A 25,440-nucleotide genomic window follows, 5' to 3' on the forward strand; every position below is an offset into this window, starting at 1 on the left:
TTGTGCGAAGCGAAGAAGTTTTTTAAAAAATTTTGGAAAGTGGTTTTGTTCTTTACAAAATTAGAGCAATTACATAAATTTAAAAAAATAAAAAAAAATCGAAAGACCCACCTTGACAAGCGTGTTCAATTTCAAATGAAACCACCCAAGCAGGTTTGCCACACGTGGAACATTTGCGAAATATACGACGTAAGTTTATTTATCCCTCAAAAATGTTTTTTATCGTGGACCGCTTAGACAGCACGTGACAACTCAAAACTAAATTAAGTTTGTTCTTTGCCAAGAAGTAGTCTATAGTGGACTATTAAGCGGGGGACACTGAGTGATGAAGATGAGCACCGCACGGCAATCTTTGTAGCATCTTGCGCAGAGGCTGTGACGTGGACCTATGCCATGCCGCCACGTCACGGCGTCTGCGCAAGTTGCCGGGGAAATTTTTGCATGGAGTGTGTTTTCATAGCTCACGTGTGCCCATTTGAGCCCCGGTGAGTTTGCTTCTCACCGAGCACCGGTGCACTGTGGAGGAGCAACACCCGCGAATGTGATGTTCGCGGGTGTTGCCTCTCTGCAGTGCGCCGGTGCTCAGAAAGAAGCGCACTCAACGGGGCTGCGAGAACAAAAAGTATGAATTACATGAAAACATTGTTCGAATTAAGCAGCTTATGAATACCAGTGTTTGGTAAAGTACATCTAAAGAGTACTTGAAGAAAAGTAAAAGCAAATGCAAGGTTATGAGCTTCAAGGAAAGTAGTAAGTACACCGGCTGCAACATACTAGAAGTAAAGTACAGTAAAAAAATGTACTTTCAAAGTAAAGTACAAGTACTTTCTAACACAATCTTTCATGATGCCCTTTCATTCCCTTATACAGTGTCTTTTTAAAAACTAGTATGCAATGACCAAGGAGAAATTGGGGCTTCATCCTTTTTGCAAATGGCGGCAAATATTGGGTAAGGTCAAGTGATCGCAGAGGAGTTGTTTTACTCTCGCTAATAAACTATTTTAAGCAATGAACTTATAAGGCACTTATTTGTATCAGTCTTATAACCACCATTATCTCCCTCAGAAAAATGACCAGATGGCGTCTCGAAAGACAATAGCCTGTTTTCATATGACGAAATTTTTGTTAGAGGTTTACAAAGCATAATTTCATTATACAAAATTTAACAAGCCCAAATTCTGGGAATGTACTTTAAAGTTGGGAGATGTACTTTACTCGGATGTACCGGAAAAAAATACTTTAGGTGAAGTAAAAGTATGTATTCGGAGAAGACACTTCAAGTTATGTACAAGTTCATATTCAGAGAACATACTTCAAGTAAAAAAGAAGTTTTCTTCATTTACTTGAAGTAGTACTTTAAGTACAAAGTACTTAAAGTGCTTCCAAACACTGATGACTATGTTGAGAACACAGCAGTGCAACCAAAATTTTAAAATTTGTTTGAATTAACCGGTACTGTAGTAGAAAATATCAGAGTTTGAATTACAGCGGGCCTACTGTACGTGCAAAAATGTGATACAAGTTAGATCACAAATGACAAATAAAATGTTGGAGACCATGCCACCCCACCTGGTGCATGGTGACGTGCAGCGCGTGCGCCTTGGGGCAGACGAAGCTGCGCGTGCAGTGCGGGCAGTCCTGGCGCCCCTGGGCCGAGTGGCGCAGCCGCATGTGGCGCGTAAGCTCCGCCGGCAGCGAGAACTTCTGCTCGCACTGGCGGCACTGCAGCAGGCTCCCGTGGTTGCGCCGCATGTGGCCTTGCATGCTGCGCCGGTTGTAGGTCTCGTAGTCGCACTGCTGGCACCGCCGCTTCACCGCCACCAGCGATTTCTGCGTGGCCCCAGACGCTCCCATTGAGGACTCCAACACCGAATTGAAACGAGGGACCACTCAGGGCCCTTACGAGTATGATTCCGCACAGCAGAAATGTATTTCATTCAATCATTTATGTACCTTCAGGACCTATTTCCGGGTGTTACGCAGAAGATGGCATAAATACAATTAAAAAAAAAAAAAAAAAGAAAGACGTTTGAAATTCCTTGTGATGCCAAATTAGAGCACAGTTCTTAAGGAGGAGGGAAGGGTATGTCCCTCCTCCTCCGTACCCTCTCCTCCTCCTCCCTCTTTCGTGATGTCACTCGTGACCCTAGTGACGTCCCTCGTGAAGGCCTCACGAGTGAAGGTCATGACCTTCAAGAGTGTCCTTCGTGACGTCACTTGCGACCCTAGGACATCACATGTGACGTCACGTGTTACGTCATTATGGGAAACATCCCAAATGCAACGCGCGGCTACGAGTGACGTCACTTGTGACATCACGTGTGACGTCATTTGGGAAAACGTCCCATAATGCAACACGCGGTTACGCCGATGGTGATGGCGCCGAAGCTCTAGCCAGAAACAGGTGCCTAAGAGCTGCACTCTAAAAATCTGTGAAAACATAACGAAAACGATAACAACAAAGCACGCACGGGCGTACTATTGAGAAACGACTGAATTACAGTTCTTGTTACAATTTTAAATCTCATTACTAGGGTTTTTATCTAATTTTTATTTCCTTATTATTAGTACATTTTTAATATTTACTCTCTTCGAATCGCATGTTTTTTTTCCGGGTTCTTTTTTTTTTTATTTTTTTTTTCCGGGTTCTTTTTTTCTTTTCCGGGTCCTTTTTTTTTTTTCTTTTTTTTTTTTTCTTTAGTGATCTGGTGTTTTTTGGGTGTTCATTTCCGGTGTTGAGCTTGCATCGAAAGAAAAGGGACATGGGATCCCTCAACCTCCAGGGAAAAATGCGTGCGACCCAAATCCCTGTGCAAAGACACTGAGGCGACACGCGAAAAAGCTTGCTGCTGCAGAAGTACTACCTTCGTGAAGTTGGCAAACAGCAATGAGATGTCGTAGGCCGGGTACTTTCTGGTTGAACTGAAAAACACCGATAAATGACCCTGTTCGTATTTAAGACGTGCAACTCGACACGGACGAGGTGAAAGACAGGGCGAAATGGATGATGACCAACAACTAACTGGTTTCATTTTTCGAGGAGCCACGAAAAACATGCACGACCCTCTACTCAGGCTGGCGATGTGCCTCCGCAACGAATGATACGGTGCTTTCAGTAGTATGCTGCCCAGGCGTCGTCCCCAGATCTGAAATTTTGTCCCCGCCATCGAAAACATGTCTCTTTCATCCAGTCTCTCGCTTTGTTCATGTCCACCGGCGCTGTTTCAACATACCGTAAAATCCTGAGAAATGCCCCACCCCCGAAAGGTAACCCACAAACTATTTTGGCTTGATTTCCTGGTTTCTTTTGAACAGCGAAAGATAGCCTGCTCCTAATGATCGTAGTGTTGGGATCAATGATGACCTTGACATAAATGCGTCTCGTAGCTATGGCGAGATATAAACAAACATTGCTGACTTTGAAGTAGAGCCATCTTTGCTTCATGGCTCCTCGCAACGATAACATGTTTGGCAGGGACACTTATCTAAAAATACAATTTTTTCAACTTTTCTCGATCGCCTATCGAACGTTAACCCTCTCCTTATTTTCACCAAATTTTTTCTCGATTTTAGGAAGGCTAGTTTTAAGGATATTACAGTAAGTATGCACCAACTCGCCCAGCCATCCATTCTGTTAAAGCGGCCCTCAAGTGGATTCTGAGGTCATCAATTTATTGTTATGACTTAATCTATGGGGTCTAAGCATCCTAAAAAAACCTGGAATCACATTCAAGGGCGGCCGATTTCCCTATAGAAAATCCAATCAAAGATCATGCCGTGCACCCCTTTTTGCGCCGTGGTGCAGAACACCGTTGGCGCCACCGGACGGGAAGGCAGCAGGGAAGGGCACGTGACAGCCAATCACGGATGACGGCTACCAGGCGGACTGAATTTTCGAATATGTGCGCCTTCGTGAAATCAGTCGGCCGGGAAACCGTCTCTCGTGATTGGCTGTCGCGTGCCCTCCCCTGCTGCCTTGCCGTTCGGTGGTGTACCCTAGTTATTACTTTTTTTTTAGCTAACCGCATATTTTGTTAACTTTACTTTCATAGTAATTGGAAACAGGTATTCCAATATGCATTCCACCAGAAAAATATGTAGACATCAACACCATTTCTCGACGATAGAGTTATTAAGCACATTCCATGCCAAGCTATGCTTTACTTCATTCTGGGGGTATACACTCTGTGCGGGAACTATAGGGGGCGCTTTGAAAAACGGATGTAGTGCCACTAGCGGAGGAGCTGGTGTTCGACAGTGACAGGCATTCAGCTGCCTGCAGTGCCTTTCGTGTGCGAAGCTGTGATGGCGGAAGCGCGCACAGACGGAACTTCGGCTTTTTTGAGCCGATTCGTTGAGGGTGACGTCACACAAGGGCTGGGGCAGATCTAAGGTCATCTAGCTTCTTATATATCCCATGGTATATAAAAAGCTTCTTATATATCCCAGGAAATAAATTTTACATCTTCTATCAATCACATTGCATGCTGGCTTCCGACGAAACCTTCCCTGCTTCTAGCAGGTGCAACCACTGCACTTTTTCTTAAAATCGACTGTACATTGATATCCTCAAATTAATCTACCCGAAACTCATTGAGCTCAGGGTTAAGAATAAAAAAGGAAGATTTAAATCGGAATTTAAGCCACACCAATATCACTATGATCATTTTCCACGAGAACACCTATTTCCCAAAACTCTTTTCCCACAAAACTAACACAATAAATATGTTTTTATAATTGTTTGTCTGTAATTTGATGCCACCCATATCAATTTATTGTTTTTAATTAAAAAGCTTTCAGCCTTTCCACTCTGGTGAAGAAGGAAGACCAGTGAAGCTGTACTACGGTGGGAAAACCTCAAGGACGGCTTCCTGGACGACCTCAAGGACGACGCCTAGAGGACGACGTCTAGGACGACCTCAAGGATGACTTCTAGGACGACCTCAAGGACGACATCAAAGACAACGTCTAGGACGACATCAAGGATGATTTCTTGGACGACCTCAAGGAAGAGGATGTCTAGGACGACCTCAAGGACGACATCTAGGACGACTTTAAGGACGATGTCCAGGACGACCTCAGGGACGACTTCGAGGACGATGCCTAGGACAACGCCAGGGACGACATCTAGGATGACCTTAACAACGACTTCTAGGACGACCTCGAGGACGACGTCTAGGACAACCTCAAGGACTTCTAGAATGACCTCAAGGATGACGTCTAGGAAAACTTTAAGGATGTCTTTTAGGATGACCTCGAGGACGATGTCTAGGACAACGTCAAGGACTTCTATGACGACCTTGAGGATGACGTCTAGGACAACTTTAAGGATGACTTTTAAAATGACCTCGAGGACGATGTCTAGGACAACGTCAAGGACTTCTATGACGACCTTGAGGATGACGTCTAGGACAACTTTAAGGATGACTTTTAGGATGAGCTCGAGGCCAACCTCTCGGACGACGTCAAGGGCGACGTCTAGGATGGCCTCAAGGACGACTTTTATGATGAACTTGAGGACGACACCTGGAGAGATTCAGCCTTTCCACTCTGGTGAAAACCATAGTGGAAAGGCTGGAAAGTTTGCCACACTCTATGAGCAATGGTGGCAACCAGACAACCGCCAAGCCGCTTGTCTGGTTGCCACTGTTGCTCACAGATGGCGATAGATGTCCAGTATTGTGTCGACATTTATTTGGTGACAAAGACGAAACTGGGGAAGCGAGCCCTTAACAGCTCCGCTGTGAAAGGAAGCACATGGTAAATAAAAATATGTAGCACTTGAACATGAGCAAAATGGGGTGCTCTTCCGTGCTAATCAGAAAAAGGAGCTTTGTTTCTATCTTTTACTTCTTTCGTTAATTAAGAACATGGCATCTTCTGCACGCATATCAGAATGCAAAAGAAACAATAAAAGAACATATATGCGTGCACACACAGACAAACAGACCGACAAAGGGTGGGACTGAGAGAGACAGGCACATACAGATCTAATTGTACATAAAAGGTTGATCTTACATCGGTCAGTATAGTATAAACGTTTCGTCTTAGACGAGCTTGAATGCTTTTTCATGAAATTATGACAGGACCTTGCAAACTTTTTGTACCGTCCGAATCTTTTTTCATAAAGTACAGACTGCATGCCAGACTGGCCTCGAAATATCATCACGTATGATAGGGACGAAACGTCTTAGGAGGACATACTTCCAACGAAGTCAGCACTCCATACCCATGAGTATGGGCAAGTTTCTAATTGTAACTATGTTTATTTTCGCCAGTTAAGGAGCTAAGCAACTAATTTTAATTAATTATCCAGCTTATTGTGATGATAAGCTCCCTATATTCTGTCCCCCAGGTGGTATAACTCAGCTACGCAAACCAGATTGCTGTACCTTTCTGTACAAATTAATATCAAACAACCGGTACACATCAAGGACGGGACTGCTGTGTAAGAATTAAATTTTTCGTTCGAATCATCAAGGGCCGGAACCAAGCAGACGAGAAATTTGCTGCAACTTAAGCAAATTATTTTTTGCAGTTGTCGGTCCATTTACAGATGCTACAGGATTCTCAAACAACAGGTGAAGGCCTCCAAGACTTTCTCGAAGATCCAGTAGCCATGGCATTTCAGGAAAGATTGCATTTAGTCCGAATTTAATTGCAAATTAATTTGAAACAAAGAGAAAAATCCATAATGATCCAGTCTGGGGCACGGACAGGACAAACAAAAGAGAGCAATTTTAATACGCTCAACTGACCGTATTAAAACACCACATCGGGCTGTGAAATAATTGGAATTCGAGGGTTTTCGACGACTATCCAGAGGTCGGACCTCCCTAATGCCTCAAACAGTGGTTCTCAAATGGAGGCTTCCTGAACGCCTCCTTGGGGTCCCCGAGTTCTTAGGCCTCCAATCGAGCCGATCACTAAAACTTTTTTTATTGACGTTGGCTGCCCCACAAATGTAAACAGACGAAACCATGTGCACCAAGTGACTAGGGATGATTATTCTCTATTTATAAGATGCAAAGTTGGTTTACATGCTTTTAGTTACCTTCATTTACCGTTTTGTCAATGAAATCACTACATACTCCCCATCACTTCCGTCGATTCAAAAGGCTTCCCCAAAAACACAAGTGGTCGAAACCACTGGCTCCGAAAAATGGCAATTTAATATTCGAAGCATTTCGAGGCTTTTGGAAGAAACTTTGTGAAATACAGTGAGGTACCACTTGAACAAATTATTCAGAAGAACAAACTTTTGTCAAATTTTCCAGCAAAACACCATTGTGTCCAATGCTTTCAGTTGAGTGAACTTTCACTTATGTAAACTTTTTTTCCTGAGGTCCCTCTAAGTTTCTTACAGGGCCACTCCAGTCGAAAACGAAACCAAAATAAATGACTGGTACCACTTTAGCAGCACGAGACATGATCACAGTAGAAATATTATGTCGAAATGAAGCCGCATGCTCCGCTAAAGCTAATTTTAAAGATGCGACCAGCTGCTCTTTAGCGGACAGTGAGCGGGTTAGCTTTTAGCCAAGGAACACTGGCGCAGCACTCTGTGACATCACATCGCGGCTGTACGGCTGAAGATCAGTGTTGCCGTCCCTCTAGTAGACAGTTACGGTTCTGCCGTAGAAACCCAGAACCAAATTTTGAGCCATGATATTTAAAAAACTAACACAACATCGAAAAAAAAGTATTATACCTTGTATTTCAAAGACACTGCTTTAGCTGAGAACAGTCATAATCCCAAATTCAAAAATATTGACTGCAGTTGCCTTCTAAAGTGGCATTTCACTTATGCTATTTCACATACACCTACTACTGCTGATACAACCGGCATGCAAAACATAACCATATGCTGAAGAAAAAGTAGTTCTCACCTTTTCTTCTTCACTCAGCTCGTCTGAAAAATACAAAAAAACAAAACAATCAACAAAAACAAAAGGGCAGTACCCTGACCTTTAAATTGTAGGAAAAAACTGTTTTCTTGTATAGCAGACCTTAGGGGGCATTGCATTTAAGTGCACAAGAGATAGAGCGAAGCCAATGTTTCTCTGCGTTGTTCTTTTTCCTGGTTTGGCTAACTAGCGTTTAACATAAACACCTTACTCTGAAAAAGCATAGAACAGGAAAAAGTTAATGTTTAGACGCACTGGGTCTTGCATAAAGCTCGTCACAACGCCCACACTCTTTTGTTCTCCTCAACCAAGTGGCACCACCCCTAAAAAAGCAAACAGGGAAGGGTTTATCCCCAGGCAATATATAATCTGCTTATTCACGCTTACCAGATGTTGAACACTAGGGGACTGCAAACCTTGATGCCGGAGTTAAAAATTTAGTTGCAGAACACTGAAATGTCACATGGGAGCACCGGTTCATCACGACGAGATACTCTCGAGGCTACTCGCCCACTAAATTTAGCGAAGCAATGTCGCCGTCAAATACAGCGAGACATTTCCCCGCTAAATTTAGAGGGCAAATTTATCCGCTAAATTTGTCGGGAAAATTGTGACGTCGTGCGATACGACCTCACGCAACATAGTGAGGTCGCAATGCCAAGGCGTACGCAAAACGCACACAGGACCCACCGCAGAACCTTGCTGCCAATCAACCAGCATTGAGTAAAGTGCACCTAAAAAGTACTTGAAGCACAAATTAAGTAAGAGGTTACATACTTCAAGCAGTATAGTAAGTATTCCAGGTGCAATGTACTTGAAGTAAAGTACTCCAAATACAAAGTCCTCTCAAAGTAAAGTACAAGTACATTAAACCCAATCTTTCATGATGTCCTTCCAATCCCCTATACAGTGTTTTTCTAACTAATATGCATTGACCCAAAGATAAAAGTGGTGCATCAGTTATTTCAGGAAATGGTGGCCAATTTTTCTATAAGGTCAAGTGGCCGAAGAGTAGTTGTTTTACTCTGGCTTAAGAGGATATCGCAGTAGAATTTCATCTCCAACAGGACCTTTTCCAGAATCCAGATGGCACTGGGGAGGAAGCCTTTCCATTCATCTGCTTATGCGATATAGTGGTACTTCCAAATAAAAATAAAAAAAAAGCTTGTCTTTTTGTTCCATTTATCAGCGGACGGCTTGAACCATCCCATCCACCCACCCTGCGAGCTACGAGAATGGCTTTGTTTTTTGCTCTGTAGTTCAACAAGAGGTTAGCGGGGAGGGTTGTGGGCTTCCGAGGCCATTGCAAAAGGGGCCCTTTGTCCCATTCTTACCGGATTAGGAAGCAAAATATGTAGTTAGAGAAGGCCTCATTTCGTTGCCTGATATTTTGGATTCATTTGGCTTGGTTCTTCGGCTATTTCATGTTCTGAGATTGTTTGTACGATACGATTTACAAATATCATGTGTAGACTGTTGATATCATCATTACAAAAACTAAATATGCCATATCGTCATTACAAAACAAAATATGCCATGTGTCGTGTTATAATGTTGTAAAATAATCTACCACAAGTCAAAATGGCATTGCGTCCTAAAGCGCGGCCCCTCGAATCTACTTTCCATCTCCGCGAAGCAGTGCTTTGAAAAATAAAACTACTCACTCAAAAAAGTGTCCGATCTCCTTGTGCTAAAAAAGAATTGATATGAACCAGTTTGCTATACTATCAGCAGCCATTAAAGTCCAAGCATTTTTCCAGAGCACCGGGTTTCAACGATCACACCGATTTTTAGATCAGTCTGCGATTTCTAAATGGCACAGAATCAGACCTGTAATGTTGCACAGCCAAAATGCCAAAAAATCAATAACCACAAGTTTAGAGAGTGCTGCGTCTTGTATACATACTGATCAAACCATAGTTATAATGTCACAAAGCTATGCTTAAGGGGAGACATTACCCAGAAAAAGATTTCTGCAAAAAAAGTTGATTTTGAAAAAATGCCATATTTACATCCACCAATATCTAGAGTATTCCCAGAAAGTTTTATCATTTTTCACTGCATGGTTAACTTTTAATAAATTATTTTCGGTCCACCGATGCTAAAAGGCAGAGGTTGGAGCACTTCGAATGCATTTTTCTCCGTTCCACTTTTCGGCATAAGTTTTCCTTTAGGAAAACAATCGTTTTCCTATTACATAGTAGAAAATTATTCTTACATGGTTTTCTGGGATAGAATTTTGTGAGGAACATGCCTGGCTGGTTAGTCTTTCTACTTTAACATCCTTCTAAGCTAAAAAAAACTACAATTGTAAAAAAACTCAGACAAAAAAAAAAAGTTAATTTTTTGTTATGGAGTTATACTTATGAAAAACAATGCAATATAGCAAAATAACTAGCTGGGTATGTGCTATTGGTATTCCTATGACTATATTACACATAAAAATCATGAATTCTTATTTAATTTTAAAACAATAGTTTTCCTAAGCGAACACACTGACTTCCATATTGTAACATTCGTAACAAATTTCAGAATTGGCATGGGACAATGAAATTTGGCAGGAATGGGCCTGCCACTCATATAAACTACCACCCTAAATTTGATTGAAATCAAGCAAGCGGTAGAGAAGTTGACTTTTCTGAGTAGTGTCCCCCCTTTATACTTACGTGTTCCGATTAATCACTTTGTAAAACTGAATTGCCACTAAGGCCCCAGCATATTTTTCCAAGCACAGCATTTGTTGTTGTTTTGTTTTGTTCGCCCGGATGAGACGCCGCCACCGCAAATCACTCAAATAAGTAAATGCTGTTGCACCAAGTAACAGCGTCAAGGGGTGCTGGGTGCTTTTTTGGGTCATGTGAGTATTGTTTTTACAAGGTCATAGGTAAAGAGGTTTTTGTTTTGTTTTTCTAAATTAGCCAATTCTATGTCAAGAGAAACTGAGATAAAGTGGAATGTTTGCGTATAAGTAAAGCTTTGAGGCCATGTACCGCGGCCCCACCTCTGCAGTGTTTTTTCTCGCATAATATGACCGATTCCAGTTTAAAAACATGAGATTGATGCATATACGGATACAGTCGAAATTCCAGCAAAAATGAGCTTAGTTTCGGTTTCTGGCCGACTCCCCCTTCCCCCTGGGGATAGCGCTATTCTCAAAGAGAATTAGAGGGGGTCCACAGGCTAGTGGCTGGGGTACGCGTCGTTGTATGGCACTCCGAATAGTCTCGAACTTCTTTGTGTTTTGTCGGTTTTTCTTTAGGGAGAAAAAAAAAGGGGGGGGGGGGGGGGGTAACAAAGTTGCGCCTGAGTTGTCGTCGACCAAAGCAATAATCGAGAAAATAACCCGGAAGTAAAGAAAAAACAGGAAATGCATAGGGTTCCAGGACATTCCATCGAACGCCGTTTCATTGAAAAAGTGGTCGTCCCATACCGAAATGTCCAATTGCAACAATTCGCTGGTATTTTTACACAAAAAAACCTATTAGCAAAAAAAAAATAAAAAATTGCTAAATAAAAAAAACAAAAAAAAATTCGGGGTTGCCTGGTGGAGGCGGGAGGTGGTGGAAACCCCGAATCCATTTGCTTGGGTACAACCCCAGGCGTGTCCTCCATCGCGCCAACTAAGCGTTTGTCGTACGAGAGGACAATGAGAAATGACTTCATAGTTTGCAAGATTTAATAATTGCAAAGAAAATATAAATTTTCAAATTTTATTGGCAGAAACCTATGACGCAATCAATGAGACGGCGTTAAATAAAATGTCCGGTTCCAGGTGCCTCGCTTTGTGAAAATATGATGACTGAAAACCGGCATCGTATTTCAGGCACGTGTGATCTTTTGTGGTTCCAATATAAAAAAACAAAAAAAAAAGGTGCAGGTTGATGCCATAGTCACGAATCTCGGAAAAAAAGCTAATAGAAGAAACTCTCACCGCAAAACCGACCGATGCGGAGAAAAGCTCACCAGCCTCTTGATGAATGCGGTGGAAACTTACCTATGATTCTCGTTTGCGGAAATGGCATTCTTTTAGAATCTGGAGAATAGCAATATTTTTTTCCGTATTTTTTTATGTTGTTGTTTTGTAGAAACCTGCGACCTCTGGTGTTGATGTTGCCAAAGACTATACGATCCTGACACAATTTGGGGACTGTCTGTGATTGTCGCGTGCAGTGACGAGGTCGCTTCGTTACTGTTCATAGAACTCAACATTGGGCAATGCCTTCATATCAAAAAGACGTGTCTATCGCTTTGTTAATTGTTCCCATCCTGCAGAACTGTTGAATTCTGCTTCTTCATCCCTATTGGTGTCTGTAATATACAAATTTTGTATATATCTCCATTAGTATTCCCCACAGGACCTCCAGAGTAGAGTCGCAAATACTAAATTTAAAAGGTAGATTGTATGATTCTTCGGTGGGTTTATCTCCGCATCTGTTTGTTTTGCGGTGAACTTTTTTTGGCGAGCTTCTCTCCAGTGAACTTCTTGGTAGTGTGCTGCTCTCCGGCGGAGAAAAGCTCACCGAAAAACCGGCGGATGCGGAGAAGAGCTCACCAGACTTTTGACAGACGCGTAGAAAAGCTCACCTCTGCGAACCGGTCTAACATTATTTCTTCGCAGCTCTCAATATTTTACCAAACTCCCTTCTATCAAAGCAATTTAATTGAACACCATTTAATTGAACCCAATTACACTGAAGCCGTTTCATAGAATGCCTTTTTATCAAACAATATGGTTCCTGGCCAGATTGTTCCTCATTTTCGCAAATATGTTTTTTCTTTGCATCCAAAGGATAAAGATATTATGTTCAGTTTTTGTTTTGCTTTGTAGTAACCAATGACCTCTTTCGGTGACGTGGCTTAAGACGGACTTGATACTTTTTGGGAGGTCTGTAGCCGTCGGACACAGAGACGGAGTTCACATTGTTGCTGTTTGCAGGACTCAACTTTTAGGCAATGTCCTGTCTCCATGTAAAAGCTAACAGAGAAAAAAAAATTCCCCCACTTTTTTTATTGTTTGCATTCTGCAAAACTGGATTCGTCTGCCTCTTCCCCATTTTTCTTAGAAAGTAAGCTATTTATCTGGGGCTGACCGAGAACACTTGGTTTTGCAAATATACGAACACGCAAAAAACGCAGCATCACCGGTAGGGAGAGTGCGGACGTGAGTTTTAAATATAAACACCGGAGTGCAAAAAATGCCGAGAATATTAAATTTTAAATATTGAATAAAATACTTTGTAAATGAGCTTTTCTCCGCATTTGTCGGTTTTGCGGTGAGCACTTCATTGGTGAGCTTTTCTCCGCCGCCCATCAGCGACAGCCGACCAAGGGCTCATCGCAGCCAGGACAGAGCAATCAATGAAAACCACAATAAAAGGTGCGCGAGTTACTGTCTAAAATATTCGCCTCTATTTCATAAATTACCGAATCAAAAGCGTGTTTATTGGGGTCGAACAAAGAATCTTCAGCACGAGACTTTCAGAACTTCCAAATAGCAATGTGTGACATCATAAAAAAATATTAGCGCAAAAGACAAAGGACAAGAGGACAGAACAGGACAAGCACTTGTCCTGTCCTGTCCTCTCTTGTCCTTTCTTTTTCGTGCTAATATTTTTTTAAGATGCTCAACCAACTAGGCCACCAACTTATTTTGTAGCAACGTGTGACGCCTACTACCAAAAGGCTTTTTTCAAATTTTTAGCTTCATTGAATAAATTTTCGCAATGTTTGTTTTATTACGGTAGAAATCAGCCTCCAAAACTTGATATGCAAAGAGAATGCCGAAATTAAAACAAAATCAACAAACTAATGTAAGTTTCTTCCGCATTTAAAATATGCTAACATTTTGAAATGCCTCTCTGCAGAAAATTTAAAATCACTAGATCTAATCACCTGTCCTACTGCGAACAGAAAGAAGGGGTAAGACAGTATCGACCTTTGATGCTTCAATAGCTTTTGTCTGCCTGCAGTTGCTAACTTCAGCCCTCACGCAAGGACCGCTTGAAGCGTGAAATTTTTCGCCCCCATTTTCGTGACCCAAAACGCCAACAAAGAACGGAACATCCTCCGAACAATGCGCTCGGGCGACTGACGTCTTATGACTAGGGTTCCATGTTTTCGGAAAAAAAAAATCCGAAAAACACTTGCTGGTAAACTTTTCCGTCATTCGGATTTATCCGGAAAACTCTGAATTTCAGTGGTTAGGTCAGTGGTCGTGAGGAGATTCCACTGCAGTTTCCTTTGAAAATGATAACTACTGAAAAAAGGGGTTTGCCTTTTAGCGCGTCGAGGTTCCTTCAAAACAACGGGTCATGGTACCTGGACCTTATTTATTCTTATTTAGAATTGTTTAAATTTTACGCAGTAAAATAAACTCAGAATTTCAAAGAATTTGAAATCTAACAAAAATAAACTCCAATAAACCCGGAATCCCCAGTGGAAAATAAACTCTGAAAAACACCCTTCAAATTTCACGAGAAATAAACTCCAAAAACACAGAATCCTACTTATGACCCACACGGCACCCTCACTAACAGCAAAATCACCTTCGTCACCAAACAAAGAATGAAAAAGAAAAAAGAAACCTTTCACTTGCATTTGTGCGACCCCAATACACCAACAAAGACCCGCGCTACAGACAAAATAATATCTTACCCGTCAAACAAACAAACAAAAAAAAAAGCTTGTTTTGTTAGGAGTTTTTCCCTCAAATTCCCAACCGCAAGCCGACCGACCTTGAAAACGCAAGCAGTCCAGGGCGCAATAACACATTGCACAATTTCAAGAGGTAGTATTGCCGACACACTCATAATGGCGCCAGCTGACAGCTGCATTTGTGACATTTTGATGGGCTACAAACTTTGTTCAAATTTATCACAATGAGAATCTCTGGAAAAAAACGATCTTGCAAGAAGTATATTAAAAAAGTCTTGGTCTTCAATATTATGGCACCTGAATTCGTATTTAGGCCCTGGTTTATTTTTAAAAGTTCATCAAGAACAAAACGAAAAAAGGGCTTTTTCAAGCAACTTCAAGTTAAAGTTAAAGTTCCCATTAAAAATTTTTAAACTCTAAGATCGGGAAATGTAGCGCCATAATAGTACCCAGTTTTTTATTATCTTTCTAATCCAGTCGAATCTCGTTAATTCAAACTCGAGGGGGATCGAAAATTTGTTTGAATAAAGGAAAGTTTGAATTACCAGGAGTTTCCTCCGATAGGGAGACACATAGGACGGGACCTGCATGTTAGTTTGAATTATCTGCAAGTTTGAATCAAGAGAGTTTGAATTTATGAGAGTCGACTGTAAAATCTTTCACAACTCAATCCATTCGGTGGTTGCTGAGAAAAAAGACTAAAAAGTTGCCATTGGAATCGCAAAGGGCTCGGGAGCTGCGATATCCTCTTAAGAACTATTTAACGCAATGAACTTATAAGGCACCTATTTGTAACGGTCTTATAGCCGCCATTACTTCACTCAGAAAAATGACCGGATGACATCTCAAAAGAAGATAGTGTTTTTTCACATGAATATAGATGGCCCTGCCGTCAGCGTGGTGTGACAGCATGTTCTCCAACTTTCGGAAAAGTATGTCATTTTTTTGTTGAAGGTTGGTGAACTTATACTAGACCTCAGAAGTTGTGTATGGTACTGGGAAAGTCAAGGACGTGAGCATGTGGTTCTTGAAAGAGCTTACTTTCACCAAGACCAAATTTGGGAAATGTACTTTCAAGTCGTGAGTTGTACTTTCCTCGGAAAGTACCACAAAACATACTTTAAAGGGAAGCTGAAGCGGTTTTGTATTTGAGGAAACAGACTTAAATTGTCTCCATTTAACCTCCAGGATCTCAAATATCGAAATTATTTTTTAATTTGGTACATGGAAGCTGCAGAAAATAATTTTCAAAGTACCACTGAATGCCTTCCCTCCCAAAGCATGGTGTCACAAAAGGAGTTTTTGGAATCTTCACTCGCACATCTTCAGTGCCTATCAAAGCTATGCATGCGCACTCTTGCTGCCTTTAGAACGGGCAGAAAAAGACGTCACGACTGGTGCCAGTGCGGGGGAATGTACCTGGCAAGCTTGCAATAGACCCTTTCCGAAATTCAGTCTGGCCACTTTGATCGCTATCATCATCTGTGGAAAGGCATCTGTGCCATACCAATGGCAACCTTCTAGCGACTCATAAAGGAAGACGTTGAAGATGCTTCTGAGCGGATGATGCGAAACCTGTACATTCAGGGGGTCAGTACGACGCGACGTAGGAATGAAACACAAGAGCTACGTAAGCGTTTATTTCTAATAACTCAGATTCAGTCAATCTGCGGGCGGCACACAATAGGCTTTAAAGCATTTTGGTGTATAGAATTTTCCCGAAGCATCTGAGTGGTTTGGAGCTTTGTTCTGAATATAGGTTCTTGGTCACCATCGAACTGAAAGTGATCGAAAAAACTCACACTCAAGAATTCCTCGCGTGCCGTTGACTAGCAAAAGTGACGGTGCCGATACAAGTGCATTTCCGCCATTGATATGGCAAAAGCCAAACTGCTTTACGAACCACCAGATGGCACTGAATTTCGGAAAGGGTCTATTACACGCGCAGCCCTCAAGCAACAGGCGCTTGGCGGCCGAAAGGTCCTCTTATGACGTAATGACTGGTTGGAGGTTTTTAGTTTTTTCTCGCGTTAAGTCATCTTCGGGGAAAATAAACATGATATTCAGATTCGCGGGATAAAACTACGCTAGGATCCCCTTCTCATTTTTGGCAATAAGTGTTTCAGCGTCCCTTTAAGTAAAGTACAAGTACATACTCAGAGAATGTACTTCAGGTAAAGTACAAGCTTTCTAAACCTACTAGAAGTAGTACTGTACAATGTATGTACTTAAGGTACTTCCCAACGCTGCATCCAAGACACGATTGGAGCTTGCTCACGTATGTGGGAGAGTGCCATGTGGTAGTGCAGGTTGAGGAGGTCCTTGTAGCGCCGGAAACAGTACTTGCACGGGAAGCGCAGGCGCGAGCTGTAGTGCGTGTACATCACGTGGCGGCGGCACGCCACCGACGTGCTGAACTCCTTGGGGCACTCGGGGCACTTGCGGGACTTCGGGTTGTGCTTCTCCTCCCTGCACGGTCATTGACGTGAAACATATTTTGGCTAGGTGGTTGGCATTTCGTGAAGCTTAAAAGTGAAGCCCGGATAAAAGCGTGACCGCGAGGCTCTACACCGATTGGTTGACGGATGGGGGAGGAGGAGCAAGGTGCTTGACGCCGATTGGTTCGCAGGGAGGTCATGTGACCAGAGGTAAACGAGAAGGAGTGATGTAGGCAAGGTGGAGGTAGACCACATATGTGCACCGAGAGACAGGAGCTCGAGAAATGGTCAGCTTCATCAGTCCGATTAGCGGTAGTATCGCTTCATTCTAGGAATGGCCATCAAGAGTATGCATGGTACGTGTTAAACTATCTCATGAAGAGTGCCGTGAACGTAGGTGTCTGGCGTCTGGAAACTCTAAGTATCACTAAACGTTTCTGATGCTAGAATGTTTCACGTGAGCAACACAATTGCTTAGCAATTTTTGTCAGGCATCGCGCACGAGAGTACATAAATGAAAACTTAAGAAAACACACACAAACAAGCGAGAAACATGCTTCACTACATAATTGCTGTAATACGTAGTAAAGTCGATCATCGGCAATGTAAACAACTTCTTCCGGCAGTACAGTGTGCCCAACTGTTCAATATAATGCGCGAGCAGTGGTTGAAATTGATGACAGAGCTGCTAACGAGAAAACTGATGACACTGCAAACACTTAAGCGGCTCCTCCCATGACTGTTGAGACTTGCCAACATAATCACTGTGTGGACACCTGGTTTCTTTTTTTGTCGCCCCCAGTTTTATTTTTGATGGTATTTTTTGTTTCTCAGTTCACAATTCGACTAGGGGTGCATTGCTGTTATCATTCTTCATAGGTTGGCGTGACATGTTTGTCATGAGGTGCCGCCCAAGTCCAATTGATGTGCAACTTTTTTAATAAAAAAAAAAAGAACGTAAAAAAAAATTGTAGAGCCCTTCCACTTCACGAGAAGATGGAGGACCAGCTAAGCTCTTATCACTACAACGTCCAGGACAATTTCGAGGACGACGTCTAGGACGACCTCAAGAACGACTTCTAGGACGACCTCGAGGACTACCTCTTGGATGACCTCAAGGACGACTTGTAGGACGACCTCGAGGATGACTTCTAAGACGACGTGACCTCAAGGATGACTTCTAGGATGATGCCTAAAGGACGACTTTTTGCACGACCTCAAGGACAACTTCTAGGACAACCTTGTGAAGGACTTCTAGGACGACCTCGAGGACAATATCTAGGACGACCTCTAGGACAACCTCGAGGACGACGCCTAGGACGAACTCGAGGACGACTGCTAGGACGAACTCGAGGACGACTTCTAGGACGACCACGAGGACGATGCCTAGAGATGATAACAAGGGATCAGGACCTCGCTATCTAATAATGCCAAGGAAGGCTGACCCACGCCAGTTGCCCCTTCTTTTTCTTTTTATTTATTCATACTTGACCTCTCTTTTTATTTTTATTTATTCATACTTGCCACGACCAATGGAAGTTTTATGTCAACATATCATTGTCCGCTAACATAATAGTGGGTGGGGAACAAGGCCCTTAACACCTTCGCTGTAAAGAAATGTTTTTTATTGCTGTAACGTACGTTGGTCACCGCTTTGAAACTGGGACTGTAGCACTAGAAAAGAACTGCGGTGTGACCTTCCAGACTGTGCCAGCATATGACGCATGCAGTCTCCCAAGCCACTACTCGTGCGTTACACTTAACAGTTGAGCACACTGTACATTTCAATCAAGTAAAGAGAGAACAGCGCTAAAAAACAAAGGACAAGACGACGGGTACACATACAAAGTGCCAACTTCCCTATTTCTTTTGAAGAAATGCATACCAACATTAAACCTGGAGATGAAAACATCTATCTTTTTACATAAAAACGGAAATAAAAAAGCCTTCAAAATTTCCTTAGTCATCCGCAGACTGCGACTTCCTAAAATCGATGTACAGTAAAACCTCGTTATAACAAAATGGGATATAACAAACTAATGGTTATAACAAAATAATTACGATCACTCCTTCAACTTTGTTATAACGAGGTTTTACTGTATCTTCTAAAATAGGTGAGAAACTGCATCTGTTATAGTGACCAGTCAGGTTTCCCTGCACAACAGGGAGAAGGGAAGGAGTCACAAGAATGGAAATTCTGAAAATTAATGTACCAAATGGCCCCAAAGGAAAAAAAAGTTGTTTTAATTGCAAGAATGAACTATGCATCGCAGAATGCTGAGTCTCTGCCCAATTGTAGCACTAGTGGTCCGAGCCAGATGCCAAATCTTCAGAACAAACTGTTCTGAAGATTTACAGCTTTCTAAAAAACCGCACAACTTCAACGGGCTTTAATTTTCGGCTTGCAATTTGAACGCTTCTGGGCACTGACAGCACCACGCTTCGTGGAGAAATAGTGCAACCAGCCTCTGCACACAACGCAGCAGAGGCTGGTTCCCCTATTTCTCCACAAGTTGCATTGCCGTCGGTGCCGAGAGGCGCTCAGATTGCAAGCCGAAACTTAAAAACCTGTCGAAGTTGTGCAGTTTTTTAAAAAGCCGCAAAGTACTGCATGTGCCATCTATCGTTCTGCAATTTGTTGATTTAGTGTTTTTCGATGATGCTCGGCAAGATTCTAATTAAAACTATGCCCTTAAGGTGGGACTAGGGTACTTATATACATTTTTTTATTTATCGAGATATCTTGCTGAAAGTTGGCATGCATATGTATCACTGGATGGTGATTCCAAATCTGCAGTTGAATTTCAGATATCTCTTTTAGAACTAAAGATATGCAAAATATAAAATTCCAATAAGGTAATTTCTTACAGGTCGTTATGGTAATTTCACATCAAAACATTTATATTTTAACAATATGCAGTGATTTCCAAGGGTTCACCATATATCCTAAAGCTAATTGAATGTTTATAAAGCGATTTTGTTTACCAGAAATAAATCATGGAATTTCAAAGCAAAAACTTGTCACTAGATAATCCATGTTTCAGCTATTTCCTTTTGATCTATTGATTCTAGACGAAAAAGAAAAGCTTTAGGATACACCTCAGTTGTTACTAAAAACAATGATACCAAGCTTACTGAAATCCACCCATGCAAACATTGTGAAAACTTCCGTAAGACAACGGCTCTAGACAAAAAAAGACAAAGCTGAGAAAATCGCACTTGAAGTTTCTCCAATCTTGGCACTTTTATATATCAAGTCTAGAGAAAAAAGAAAAGCTTTAGGGTGCAGTTCAGTTGTTGCTGAAAACAACAACACCAAATTTATTGCAATCGGCTTATGGAAACATAATCAAAACCTATAAAATGCAACACTACCGTAAAATCTCGAAAGGGCAACCACCCCTGATCGATGGCCCCCCCCTTTGTTGCCCAAATATCTATTTCAGTCACTCTGCCGATACATCGCTCACCCTCTAGAAATAGCGATTCCCACAAGTCAAAAAAGCGCAAGTAGTCTTTTTTGTAGTGTAAGCTACACTGGCCGAGGTTGAGCGTGGCTCCTGGAGAGCCGTGCTGCGCATGCACGAGGAGCGGTGACGGAACGGGCAGGTCTGGTATGGCGCCTAGGTCAGTCCCCGATGCACGCGCCGCACGCATGCACCTGCTCAAGATCATGGTTCACGCTGTCCGGTTGTTCTGGGCGGCAGCTTGGTTGCTTGATACATAGCAACACGGCGCACAGGTCATCAGGTCCCGAAGTAGTCACATAATGCATATACCGTGTGTGTGCCATTGAAGCAGCAGTAAGCATGATAATCAAGCTAATCCTAGACAACCAGGAAATCTAGGAATAACCAGCTGAACCTAAGCTTACGCTACGTATATCCTGGCATAGCCGAGCTATGCCACCGAAATTTTTTTGTGCAAAGGGAAGAAGTCACGTTTTTGAGGACTAGAGTGGAGAGGGGGCAAAACTCCACAAATGTTCAAGGTCAGTCTTTCGGTGCCCCTGCATCCGATTGTCCGAACTGATAATTGTAAGGGAAAACTGGCTTGGACTGACCTGGCAATCTCATTCCTCGATTTGCCAGCGATCTGTGAAGACGTGTCTCCTGCGGTCCCAGGATGAGGTCCAGCTACACCATCCAGAAGGTGGAAATCGTGGAGTGGGAACCCAAGAACGGAATCAACTTGAGCAAGACTGCATGCCACTTCGAGGTTGACAGGAAGCGTGTACGGGAATGGAACACGAAATACCAAGTGCTCGTGCAGCAGTGCCATGGAAAGACCAGGCTAAAGAGAATGATGGGTACCAGACGACCCGTTTTCAGTGGAGAAATTGACGACGCATTGATGGGCTTCCTGGAGACTGAGAGATCAGCCGGTCAAGCCGTCAGCAACCGGCTTCTCCAAAAGCACATGCGACAGCTAACGGCACAGATTGGTCTAGGCAACTTTCAAGCATCGTGCCAGTACATCGCTCGTTGGAAAAGGCACTACAAAGTGTCCATGCGGGTTGGGACAAACGAAAGTCAAAAGCTGCCTGCTGACTACGCTGAAGCGATTGTGGTCATCAAAGAGGCTGTTTCGACTCTGCCCGGAGCATGATTATACGGATTCCAACATTGCCAATATGGACCAGACTACTGTATGGTGCGAATGGACTGTCCAACAACAGGAAAGAACAACGCTATTGGCGATTCAACTATCCGAATCACCAACACCGGCTGTGCCCGGCAAGGAATGACCGTGGCTTTATGTGCAATGGCAGCGGGAGTCAAGATTCCAGCGTTGATCGTGCTTAAAGAGCCAACAGGCCGGATACCCTTGAAGCACTATTTACACTCAAGATTCCAGGTATGTTGTTTTTTAATTTTTTCTGCCATAGATATAGGTTACTACAAGGTTAGAACTACGCAAGACAGAAACCGCCCCACCATAAACCACTCCTTCGGACTTGCAAAAAAGAAAAAAAAGTTAGATTGTGGCATTATTAGTTAACCTAAAGCCATGCCAATTTCGTCTTGCTTCGCCATAGTCGCAAAAGATGGCACAGTTACCATCCAATTTCTATGGTCAGGCGGTTAGGTACGCCCAGTAGGTAGGCAGCATTTATCCACCGGTCGTGTTTGACGCCTGTTGCCTTTGTGCTTTCTTATGGCATGCGCTTTCGTAAGTCAATCAGTTCAAAGTTGTCAATTAATTTTGTACTGGTATTCTTTTCAGGAAATGTGCAGGTCACATCATCTAGAAACGGGCGGATGACCTCTCTTGTCCTGCAAGAGTGGGTACGCAGGGTCTGGGGACCGAACGTCGACGACGTGAGAGGGCTCTTTGTGTTGGTCCAGGCGCAGATTCCTAAAACTGAGGCTGCCTGAGGAGCTCTCTACGCCAGGGACACAGACATAGCCCTGATACCAGGCGGCTGCACATCAATACTGCAACCTGCCGACGTGTTGTGGACAAAATCGTTCAGGGATGCGTTGTGCGAACGTTCGGCCTTGTTCTTCCGGGCAAGCAAGCTGACCCCTAAGAAAAAAACAAAGAGGCCGTCTAGGCAGAACATCGTAGACTTTGAGGCGGAGACGTGGGCCTTTCTCTTCGAGGACATGGTGCCATTAAAATAAAATAAATGGAATGAAAAAAAAAAAAAGTCAGCTCTCATATTATTTTTAAAGAGTAACTGTGCGAAATGAGACTAGTACACGTGTTCTAGCCAGTGCTGTAACCATTTATTCAGGAGATGAAAAAAACAAGCCGCCTTCTCACCTGTGCTGAAGGAGAATGGACAGAGTCATGAAGCGTTCATGACACTCGATGCAGCGATAGATCAGTGCCGCGGCGTGGATTGCCAGCACGTGGTCACGCAGCGCATCCACACTCTCCAGCTGAGTGCTGCACAAGCTGCACTCCTTGGTGTGGGCATCTTCCGGATCGAAGTGCACCTGCACAAATCCAACGCGAGCCACTGAGCTGTCATACGTTTATGAACTTTCATTGCGAGATCCAACACAAGTTCCAAATGCTACGGGATGAACTAAAAGATACTGATGTAGTCCTGTGGACGAAGTTGGTAGCCGCACAAGACGGAGTGCGCTTTAAGCGACGCTAGCTTAGCGTGACACAGACACAAATATAATGTGACAAATTAGGTGAACTAAGATGACTCGAAGTCACGACGTGCGACACAACGCACGAGGCTGCGTTGTGTGACATAATGTGCTGCACCGTGATGCGACGTCATGAGATCGCAGCACGTGACGTGGTCGTGCGGTTTGCGTCGTGTGACTATTCACTCAAAAAGCGCGAAACTGATATTTGCACTAAAATTTCGATCTGGTGTATGATGTAAAGGAATAACATGTTGTTTCTTGTTGCATTGAAGTACAAAGAAGTTGAGACGGTGTTCATTTTTACGCATTAGATATTAACGGTGGGTTACGAAGTCTTGTGTTTTCACGAGAGAGCTTCAAGAGACACAAATGACGGGCTTGACTTGCGAATACTCCTAAAGGTTTTTGCCTCACCGAGCACATGCTCATGCCCAAGTCCTGGTCCCTGCTTCGCCAAAGCAACGCCTCGACTTCTGGGTCCCTCGAGACTTTGTGCCGCTTCCGCACATCCACGATCCAGGACGAGAAAAAAAATTGGGGGACGATCACACGGCAGGATGCATTTAAACAGCAGCAGTTGTGCTGCTTCTCCGACGATATGACGATGACGATCGTCATATCATCACCAAACTTAGCGGAGAAACTGATTTAATGCATAGGTCGCGTGACGACAAGTTTTCTGCTAAATTTAGCGGGGAACCTGAATTGTCTGTAGGTCCCGTGACGTCGGGTCCTGTGACATTAATTTTTCCATCAAATTTAAAGGGGCAATGCTACAATTTTTGTACTTTTTGCAAATGTTGCTTAGAAGGGATGACCTGTCAAACACCTGTTTGTTTTTTACCATGCAATAGACGTCGCAGAAAGAAATGAAAGAAACTTTCAGACTTTCCACTCTGGTGAAGAAGGAAGAGCAGTAGAGCCGTAGCTTCTGTTCTCGGCGGCGGGTTTCCAGGCGAGCGATCTGCTCTTCTTTCGCAAGAGAATCTAAGGCGCTATGCAGTGGAACTCGAAGCGACAGCGGCTTTCTGGTGGTTGCGGGCCCATTCACGCTGCTGCGTACGTCGCCGCTCCTTCCACACCCGGTCTTGTTTCCCCGAAGAAAGGGCACGCGGCTGACCTATCCTGACTCCAAACCGAAACTGATAAGGGAGTAGGAAACAGCGCGCAAAACAGACGAGGATGAAGAAGAAACGCTGCGCTGCGCTCGTCACGTGTGTTTCTTCTTCGTCCTCGTCTGTTTTTCGCGCTGTTTCTGACGATGAACTCCCATCAACTCACCCAACTATCCATTCTTTTATGATAGCAGGAAAGGTTGCCGCCATCTATGAGCGACGGCGGTAGCTGTCTAGAGGTTTGTGTAGGTTTGTGTCGACATTTGTTTGGTACCGGACACGATTCTGGGGAACCTTGCCCTTAACAGCTTCGCTGTAAAAAAGGAGCAGCATTCACCCCCTCAACTCGCAGCCAGAATTAGGGGCCACATGATCAGGAGCCAATTATATGCTGCCAATGTTGATTATAGCCACGTGCTGAGGTTGGCAAAGCACAGGACACGCGCTGAGTTCCACACAATATTATGGTTTGGCCATTGTCGTCATTACAGCAATTAGACACAGGTCGCTACCCGAATGCTTCTCGAGCTATAGATTATCACGAGCCCAAATCGAGTGCCCACGCAATGCTCGGGTCCAATCTATGAGCCGCATTCAAATATTGCCACTGGGCGGTGCTGGGACCGCCCAGCTACATCATTAAGTTTTGCGTAGATTGGATGAGAAAACGGTCACTTTTGTCGTTGAAATTACACCGCAACAAAGGAGTTCTTCGCCAGCGGTGTTGCATGCGAGTATCCTTGAGTCCCACTAGTGCCAGTAAGCTCGTGTAAAGTGAGAAACATTCCGATTGAATATTGTTGCACCGCCCTTTTAAGGGGGAAACTGAATTCATGCATAGGGCACGTGACAAATTTTTCCGCTAATACCGATTTCAAGTCCGACACCGAGGATTAGCACCAAAAAAAAAAAACACAGAATCCGTTGGATAATATAAACCCCAAGCAACCCCCCTCCCCCCAATATGAAGAAAAATAAACCCCAGAAACATGGGACTTTACCCATAACCTCGGTCGAAAATCGGCTCTAGTTTTTTCGACGCATTCCTCCACCCAAAAAAAGTGGTGTCTGTCTCCGGACCACTTCCTGTTTCAAGGACAAAATAGAGTCACATCTAGGGACGCCCTCCCCAGTTAATAAAAGCTAAAAATAAATTTAAACTGGCACCAACTAATACAACCTATATAAAAAAAATTACGGCATTTGATTTTTG

At 43.3% G+C, this 25,440-nt stretch overlaps 1 protein-coding gene across 1 annotated transcript in view; it reads right to left on the reverse strand.

Annotated features, from left to right (window-relative positions):
* The window catches only part of LOC120846093 (zinc finger protein 699), an 83,086-nt gene that overhangs the window by 26,830 nt on the left and 30,816 nt on the right, over positions 1 to 25,440 (reverse strand). The window contains exons 15-18 of the mRNA XM_042286446.1: positions 22,769 to 22,944; positions 16,840 to 17,030; positions 7,890 to 7,912; positions 1,570 to 1,830 (exon numbers count right to left, since the gene is read on the reverse strand). Coding sequence (XP_042142380.1) covers positions 1,570 to 1,830; positions 7,890 to 7,912; positions 16,840 to 17,030; positions 22,769 to 22,944 — 651 coding nt within the window. The remainder of the gene's footprint in view (positions 1 to 1,569; positions 1,831 to 7,889; positions 7,913 to 16,839; positions 17,031 to 22,768; positions 22,945 to 25,440) is intronic.

This window comes from Ixodes scapularis, unplaced genomic scaffold (genome assembly GCF_016920785.2).
Source record: "Ixodes scapularis isolate PalLabHiFi unplaced genomic scaffold, ASM1692078v2 PGA_scaffold7__128_contigs__length_106722199, whole genome shotgun sequence".
NCBI classification, from domain to species: domain Eukaryota; kingdom Metazoa; phylum Arthropoda; class Arachnida; order Ixodida; family Ixodidae; genus Ixodes; species Ixodes scapularis.